Below are 9,365 nucleotides of genomic sequence, written 5' to 3' on the forward strand. Positions count from 1 at the left end.
TACTTACATTCAGTAGGTTATCAAGAAGCAAACGACAGATGGGATTGTGACTGCATGATAAGACTACAGGTTTTTGTTTTTTTTTAGTCTGTAACCATGGAGACACACGGGTCTGCATAGGAGCTGTAGACCCAAAACTAGGAGATTTTTAATAAAGGCTATTTTCAAGTTGCCTTATTGATTGAATTTTTTTTATACACTGGCACAAAAACAAACAAATGGGTTGCTAAGGTAGACGTGTCTCGTTAGGAACTAATAGGTTCCAGTTCTGATGCCAACGGGCAGTTGACCATATGCTTTACCATCTCTGCATTAAAATGAATGGGAGCTGTGAAAACGTACAAGAGAGACCAGTCTGAGTGACATGTTACATCCTCTTAAAGGCGTTATCCGAGAAGAAAAAGATTATATTTAAAAGAACGTGTAAAAGATTATATGCCATATAAATACATAAAAATGTCAGTGGAAGCTCCCCCTAGATTTTGTAATGCACCACAAATCCTGCATCCATCTTCACCAGCAGGCAGAGGACACGCATGAGCCGTGCATCTTCATTTCCCTGCTCTGCATCGGCGCTACACACAAATAATTGAAGAAATGCAAATGTCCGATGGGTGTGTCACCGCGGTCGCGGCCACTTTGTAACTCAGTGGGCGTGGAGCAGCGACAGGGTCCGGGGGCCCGCTTCTAGAGATGGGACCCGCATCCATCGGACGTTTATGGCATATCCTGTGGATATCCCATGAGTGTCGGAAATGAGAACGCCCCTTTAATTTCCCGTTTGTTTTTTTTATCTTTAAAACTAATATTTTTGTATGATCGACACTTAAAGGTTTAGTCAATCCACAGCCTCATACATCCATCCCAAAGTTCTACAGAGCAAGATTTATTATTGTATTTGTAGACCAACCAGATTTATCTCGAAGGCTTTGTACACCTTTGACTGATGGGTTCAGTGAAAGCGAGCCCACGCGGGATCCACCTGTAATAGATCACATTTAAGTTATGAACTTGGATGTGAACGGTAACCACTCGATCCTGCGTGTCAGACACGCAGGACCTGCTGTCACTGAGCCCGTCAGTCCCGCTGTCCTGACGGATACAGGTTTCAACGTTCGATACAGCTGCCCTGTAAACAGAATTACAAAGCAGCTGTATCTCAAAGTAAAAATAATTTTTAATAAAAACTAATTAGGAAGTGGAACCTATTACACTATGGACAATTTTATTAACCAAAAAAAGCTATTTCAAAGGTATACATAGCCTTTAAAGGGATGTTCCAATAATCCATTGTTAATCACCTATCCACAGGATAGGTGATAAATATCTGATCGGTGGGGGGTCAGACCGCTGGGACCCCCATTGATCATGAGAACAGACCTGGCTTGCAGTTCCTCGGAGCCCCATAGGAATGGTGCGGTAGTGCGCAATCTTCGGCCACCTCTCCAGTCATTCCTATGAGGCTGCCAAACATGGAGCTCGGCAGCCCCATAGAAATAAAGCAAGCGGTGGTCGAGCATGTGCACTACTGCTCCATTCCTATGAGGTCCCGGGAACGGCAAGGCAGGCCCGTTCTCCCAGCGGTCAGACCCCCACCGATCCGATATTTAGCACCTATCCTGTTGATGACTGATAAATAATGATTGAGACTACCTCATTATAGGGAATGTATTTTCAGGAAGAGTTCCCTTTGAGTTAGGACATCATACAGATGTTCTATCAGATCAGAACTGGCGTGCACCATTACTCCCATTTACTTGGCCATATAGATCACCTACGCGGCCACTATGGGACAGATGTGGGCTGTGTAAACTAGCGCCGAACAACGAGACAGCTGGTTGATCGGCGCTCGTTTGCTCCTTTCACAAGCAGCTAGTATGGGGACGAGCGCTTCTTACTATGATCGCTCGTCCCCATACATTTCTATCATGTTGGCAGCGCATCTCTCTATTTATACAGTGACATGCGCTGCCGACAATGATGATCATTTAAAACTGTACAATCAGCTGATGAAGGAGCGTTTGCTCGTTCATCGTCTGATCGTTGCCCGGTTTACACAGGGTAATTATCGGGTACAAGCGTTCTGTGAACCCTCGTTTGCCTGATCATTGGCCGGTGTGAAAGGATCCTCCGCTTCTCTCTGCCCGAACTCAGGGGGGGTCACCCCTTTATTGATGTCCTGATAGGACATTCTCTTTAAATGCAGTTGTGAACCCCAATAATGTAAGATTTCTTGGTGAACAAGCTGCAGCATCTAAATCTATGAAACTCCGTCTTAAACAAATCCTCTGTTTCTTCGCCCACCAGTTCTACTTTAGAAAAGGAACGAATAAACATGGATATGTTATAAATGCCGTGTAGTTTATAAAAGGAAACCGGTTGTTTGTCTTTACGAGTTGTCAGAACTGCGTTTGGGATAATCCGACTATGGATCAATTACCAAAGACCTGCTGCAATTACTGGATCACCCCCCTCCCCCTCCCTGTTTCTTTTTTGTGTTGGTGAATTCTCTACAGCCCTAATTATCTCCTCTCTTTGCTTCCCACATGTCCAAGTAATTTTATTTTTTTTCTTCTTTGATCAGGCCTTTCGGACATAAAATAATCCGTTTATCAAATAAGTAATGACCGTCATTCGCTAGGTTATGTTTTGGATAACTTGTGCTTAAAGGGAGTATAATATCATTACTATTAGAGCATTTCCCCCATATAAACCTCAACTGGATATACATAAACGAGTTGTCCTCTACGGCAGTGATTTTCCCTCTACCCATATTGCTACATAACTAGGCAGATTTGCCATTCATGAATCTGAGGGTAGCGGGCGACAAACCACTATGGAGACGTAATGGTCGGCCATATTGGTATTCAGGTTCCGAGCTCCCTCAGCCCTCATGCCTGTCGTCATGGCCTACATCAACCAATCAGATTCCGCGTGTCATTTTTCTAGAGGAGAGTTGAAAATACAAGCTGTGATCTGATTGGTTGCTATGGGCAACACTGACCCTTTGGTTATATGGATGAGGCCTAGTGTGTTTAAGCCTTTTTTCCAAGCTGTGTAGTCTCTCTGTATTGACCTCTGGGGCCTCATTTAACTAATCGTGATCAGATGAAATTCAGTCCCAGATACAGACATGTAATGCAGCGATGTGTTCTCTGTATTTACCGCCGTATTTGTGTATGGAGATACCAAATAGGAATCAAGAACAAAGGCAAATGCAGATCAAAATGAAGGCTGCGTATTTATTTTATTTTTTTACCTGTTTCCCTTCATTCCAGTCACGCTGAATATGCGGTCTGATCTGCGGGCGGCGTGTTATACCGCAGGCAGAGTTGAGTAGATTAACTTAGTATAGTTTTGTGGGGAAATATTTAGGCCACATGCACACGATGCATATTGTGTGGGGCTTTTTACTGCGGCAAATCTGCTGTGTAATACAGTACTAGCAAAGTAAATGAGATGCCAAGTAATCTCAGCTACGCGTTGCAGAATTTTTCCGCACATAAATTGACCTGCGGTGCGGATTTTAAATTCTGCAGCGTGTCCATTTATCTTGCGTTTCCGTCTCATAATTGTATCGGACAAGTTTGTTTAAAAAAAGAACACTAAAATCTGCACCTGTTTCCGCATCAAAATGTAAAAACTGCACCTAAAAATGCATCAAAAACATAATATAAATTTCAAATATTACCTGCGTTCTGATGTGGATTTTCCGCATCAAATTCTGCAACGCGTGCATGTAGCCTTAGTGTAACTCTTAAACTCATTACACGCAGAGATGATAAATTACGAGTCCAGTGGGCGTTGCTACTCAGTGACCGTTATTCTGTATAAACATTCATACAGGGAAGGCTGTCACTCACTGAATGAGACCGCCCACTGGACTCTTAAGCCCATAACGAGTGTTAAATGTGTACTTATACTAAATAATTTGCCACAAAACTATATATCAGTCGACTCCGCTTTTTTTTTTTTTTGCTGTATCACATGTTGCCCATTCATCAGACAGCATGTTCAACGTGACGGGTTCCCTTTATCGCACCAGGACGTGTCTATACATGACGCAAGCAGGAGTACTTCCTGTACTAACCTTTCAGCAATACAATTCATCATTAGCGCAGGGGGTTGTCTTTGCTACCTAAATGTGAACCCTGGGATCACGATTGCCTGGTCCATGTATGTAACCAGTTAGCCTGCCCCCTAACCAAATCCACCTGCGCGTGCCTATGATGGTCTGTCGGGGCATACATTTATCCTAATGTCTATGTACTCAGAGGTGTAACGTGAGGCTCGTGTGCCCCAATGCAAAATCTGTAACTAACCAACATCTTTTATACTACTGGTCTACTCATGGGGCAGATTATTTGGGCCCCTTTAGGGCCTGGCTGCAACCTCTGCACCCTCTATAGCTGCGCTATTGTATGTATTCCATATGTAGAAAATGATTAAAAAAAACATACTTATCCCCCAAAGAACAAGACCTCTTACAGCTACATTGAGCCATAACTTTATTTTTACATCAGAGTAAAGGGGGCAAAGATAGCTGGAGGTCCGAGGGTTTCTCAAATTCTTTTTTTTTATTTTTTTATTTTTCTCAAATCTTTATTTTATTGAAGATACATAACAAGATAAACAACAAAAGAACATCCGTACATAGATCATGGGGAACCGCAGAGAGGGTTTCTCTAATTCTGAACCAGGGTTGCCAACCTCCCCTTCAGTAATTTCTGGACAACTGAGCTAAAAATCACGGACAGACCAACGTTTTTAAGTTCCCATTACAAAATCAAGAGCTAGTGATAAACCTGATGTACCTCCATCCCTGTATATAACCCCCATCATCACTGTATATAGGAAGGATGGGTGTTATATACAGTGATGTTTTTTTATACAGAGACCCCATCATCCCCGTATATTACCCCCTCAACCCTGTATATAACCCCCATAATCCGTGTATTTAATCCCCACACGTGATGTCAGGATCAGGTTACCCATTGGTCCGCGCACCGACCCAATGACGGTCTGTCTCTGACTAAGATCACCTAAGTCACACAGTCACAGACAGTCATACACTCCTCCCCTGCTCCAAGTCCACTTCGCGTGCAGTTTGTCGCGGGTCCGCTCCCCTTATTGTTTGCACTGCGTTTATGCATATACATTTTGGCGCATTCGCAGTGGAAATTATCGAAGGCAACATAGAAATCCTGGACCGTGTTTTTTTCTGCCGGTTGCTACGGACGGCAGAAAACACTGGGTTTTTGCTGACTGTCCGTAAGTTTACGGACGGTAGGTTGGCAACCCTGACCACTTGAAAACATAATCTATAAATCTTGTGTTATGTATACAGTTTTTTTTTTTTTGTTTTTTTTTTTTTTTTTGCAGTTTACATGGTTTAAAACATCTTTATTTTACTTCTTAATTTTTAAGACATAACATCGAGTTCTGCTTCAAGGGTGTGGGGGAGGGGCTGGTTTTGAAACCAGAATCTTACATACTGAACAGAAATGTGACCGGGCTGTTAGTGCGGGCATAAGAGCACAATTTTTATGGTTTTCACTGCATGCCGCTGTCAAGGCCAATTTCACCAACATACAACTGAAGCCCGTTTTATGGGTCAAATTAATATTCATGAGAATGTAGCCCATCATCCCACTGGGAACCAGTACCTCAAATCAGGCTTCATGAATATTAATCATTAAGTGCCTCACCACTCCTGTCACTGGTTTCTAGAACATTCATGGACCGGCTAATGGTACAGACGAGTAAGTGAGCACATCCAGACAGCAAAGCTGAAAAGGGAGGAAAAATATATATGTATTTTTAAAAGTTTAGCCTTGAGTGGAATTGGTACAGATATCCCACCCACCCCATATTAAATCATCTTAAATTCTCATTGCTTTTAAATGATATGCCCAACTTTGCAAAATTGTATACAAAAAAAAGTATTTTGTTTTAAAACCTACTATTTTGTGTATAAAAGCTCCAATACAGACCTATGTGTCTCCATGGTGACAGACTACAAGCAAGCCATGTGTAGTCTGAGCCTGCAGTCATACTCCCTTCATCTGTCTCCTACTTGCCCACATACATTTGGTAGATTATCAAGAAGTGAGGGATGACTACAGGCTATTCCAGGTTTGTTTGTAGTATGTAACCATGAGCACACACGTCTGCATTGGAGCTGTATACATAAACCGGGAAAGCAATTTTAAATCAAGACTTCGCAATGTTGCTTCAGTTTGTATCTGGTGCACTGGAGTTATTGTTGCAAAATGTGGGAATATCCTTTTAAAGCTTATGGCGTATTCCGTTTTTATTATTACATCTGACTGATTATATTATATTTATAATGTCTTGTTTTTTTTTTTTATTTGTTGCTGATTGTTTCCCTTTTGTCCTGCAGGTGGAAGCTCCGTTCATACCAAAGTGCAGAGGGCCGGGGGACACCAGCAACTTCGATGACTACGAGGAAGAGGACATTCGCGTGTCTCTCACTGAGAAATGCGCAAAAGAATTTGCTGACTTTTAGGATGATGCGTGTTAGGACGACAATGCCATCAGGGCTCACAATGGGATCTTTGCACTCTGTTTTCAGATGGGGTGGAGCTGACACCATCTTATGTCAAGAGTTACCTAGTTCCTTCATTCCGCAAAGCTGACTGAAGTCTAGAGCGCCATCTTCCATGTGTGCAGTTCGCACCAACCCTTGTACCCCGGCCCAGCAGAGCTGTCTGTGCCGTAACGCAGAATACTAGACCACTGATCTTCTTCTTCTTTGTTCCTCCTTTACCTGTTTTTGTTTTGCGTCTTGTATGTTGTTTTTTTTTCCCCTTCCACCGCCTCACCGTTTTTAAGTAGTATTTTACCCAATTACACTCCCTTTTATTTTGAAAATGTGTTGTGTGTGACTGCTATGGGAGATGTTGCACTTAGTAACGTATAGAATGCAGAACTCGTTGCCTCCAGTCTGTGCCACTGTAAAAAGAAAAAAATAGTTTTTGTTTTTTTTTATCAACACCCTCCCCCCTCTCCTCTCTGAAGGTACAGGTTACTTTTCATGACATGGTTGGAAGTAAATACTTTTTCTGTAAAAATACGGTCTCGCTCCATACATCTACCGATATCCTAATAATAAAGGTAACCTCTTCCATGAGATTGACCAATACTAGGTAGATCTAAATTGAAGTGCAACATATTGATTAGCTAGACCCCCACCCCCCCCGTGCCTTGGGTTTTTGTTGTTGGTTGTTTTTTTTTTGGGATGCTGCCCTCCTGGTGTACACTTATTTTATTTTATATATTATTTTGCCAGAATATTCTTGTTACCGGACAAGGCAGTAAAGTGTTCGCACCTCCTCCAGCTGATCTCATCTTTCAAAGTGTTTCAATACTGACTTTCACCACGTCACTTAATGTTCCAGTTGGGTTTTAACAATACCACTCCTTTTTGCGCGTTTTCTCTTAAAATTCCAGTCAGTATTTTTTAAACAAAGTAATAAATAAAATGTGACCACACACCATAACTCGAGCTGTTTTTTGGGGGTAAAAAAAAAGACTTTTTTTTTTTTTTAAATGTTTTTTTTATTTTTATTTTTTTTACTACAGCTTCCATCCAAGGATACCAAGAATGACTGATAATCATGCGCAACTAGCAGTTTAAAAGAAAATAGAAGTGTTCAATATTTTGGCTACATTATGATAACTGTCAATGTTCCCCATTAGAAGTTGCTGCCACATTTTATTTTGGTATACTATATTAGTAAATTGAGGGTGAAGTGCTGTCAGCAACAGTACTGATGTTCCCGAGAAGAGGCAAATGCTAGAAGCTGCCATAGGATGTTACGATTTTATTGTTTCGGTTTTATTTTTTTTGGTGGTTAGGCCTGTTCCATGTAAAACAGATGTACCCCGCCATGAAATACATTATTTTATGCCAAGTTGGAATAGGCGGCTGTACAGGTAGTATTTGAGCCCAGTAATGTTTTGTCAGGACTCGTGCCGCCTTCCGTGGATTTTTTTTTTTTTTTTAAATATATCTCCACCCCTTTCCATCAAATGAAGTGTCCCCTTGTCTCCCTTCACTTTATGGTTTTATGCTTGTCCATTTAAATTTCTTGTTTGTACACGTCTACATATAAATATATATATCTCAGTGACCTGTCTTAAAACAGCACACCGTTTCAAATAAACGAGTCATTTTTTGATCCATCTACATGCACAATGAGGATGAATTGTTTTTATTATGGCGATCTATGTATGTATCTCCATCTATTGTATTTGTTTGAATGCTGGAAGATCTAGATCCACTGGCGTTGCCTCCTTTATTTTTAATAAGCAGCAGCCTGGGGTTCTTTAACTGTTGTATAACCACAAGCCCCAGCATGCCCTAAAGGATGTGCTGAGACTTGTAGTGACACAACGGCTGTAGAATATATACAGGCTGCTGTGTTTTTAAAGTGTAGCTCTTGCCTACGAATGTTTGAGGCAGGCAATTTGGTCATTGGACTGACTTAGATTGTAATGGATCAGTTTACTATGGACTATGATCACCGGTTCCTAGGGTCATGATTGGCTCCACATTGGCGGCCTCCACGTTGGATAGACAACAGATACACTTTAAGAAGACCTTTTACTACCAACTCCGATGTACAAGTCCACACTGTATGTATGTCTATAGGTTGGCGAGCGTTTTTTGCACAGAGGTGTAACGAGACGGCCGAGGAGCGTTGCCGACTTTGTCCACTCTTACTTACGTTATGTGCATAAAATAAAAAGTTTAAGATACTTTGCTGTAGCAAATTTTATGTAACAAAATATATATATACGTCACAATAAATTTAAACAAATTCTTTGTATGAAAAAAAAACAAAAACTGAAATCTTTTGTATTTCATTTCGACTGAGCACATGCTGTTGTATGAGATCGAGTATGCAGTAACTTTGTTGTCGTTTTATGAACTTAAAGATTTTAATAAACGCTGGAGATCACGTGATTTCACTGGTCAATATCACAGGATGTATTTTACGATCAAGCGATGGCTATTGTAACTACAGGATACATTAAAGTCCAACTCCACCTCTGCTACTACAGACATATAGTGAAATTAGAATGGCAGAATCTGCTTATTTGTTTTCTTGAAGTCCCCTATAGTGTATTCTGCACACTGTTTGTTCAGGTTACCTAGCAACCGCTTGACTCCCTGTCTGGGTGACCACCATATCATTGTGTAGCTTACAAATAAAGGAAATGGTCACCGGAATTTCTCTACTATGTAATATGCTGCACTTCTGTGTCATAGGTTTTTGTGTAATGGCATTGTCCAGGATGCTAGACCAGCGGCACGCTTGTCTACGGGCTGTCTATTA

At 41.3% G+C, this 9,365-nt stretch overlaps 1 protein-coding gene across 2 annotated transcripts in view; it reads left to right on the forward strand.

The window, feature by feature from the left end:
- Window positions 1-8,992, forward strand: part of PRKACB (protein kinase cAMP-activated catalytic subunit beta) — a 57,159-nt gene extending 48,167 nt beyond the window's left edge. For both annotated transcript variants that reach the window (XM_075832918.1, XM_075832920.1), the window contains exon 10: window positions 6,404-8,992. In XM_075832918.1, coding sequence (XP_075689033.1) covers window positions 6,404-6,529 — 126 coding nt within the window. In that variant the 3' untranslated portion in view covers window positions 6,530-8,992. The remainder of the gene's footprint in view (window positions 1-6,403) is intronic.
- The last annotated feature ends 373 nt before the right edge of the window (window positions 8,993-9,365 follow it).

The sequence above is a fragment of the Rhinoderma darwinii genome, chromosome 7 (assembly GCF_050947455.1).
Source record: "Rhinoderma darwinii isolate aRhiDar2 chromosome 7, aRhiDar2.hap1, whole genome shotgun sequence".
Lineage (NCBI taxonomy): Eukaryota > Metazoa > Chordata > Amphibia > Anura > Rhinodermatidae > Rhinoderma > Rhinoderma darwinii.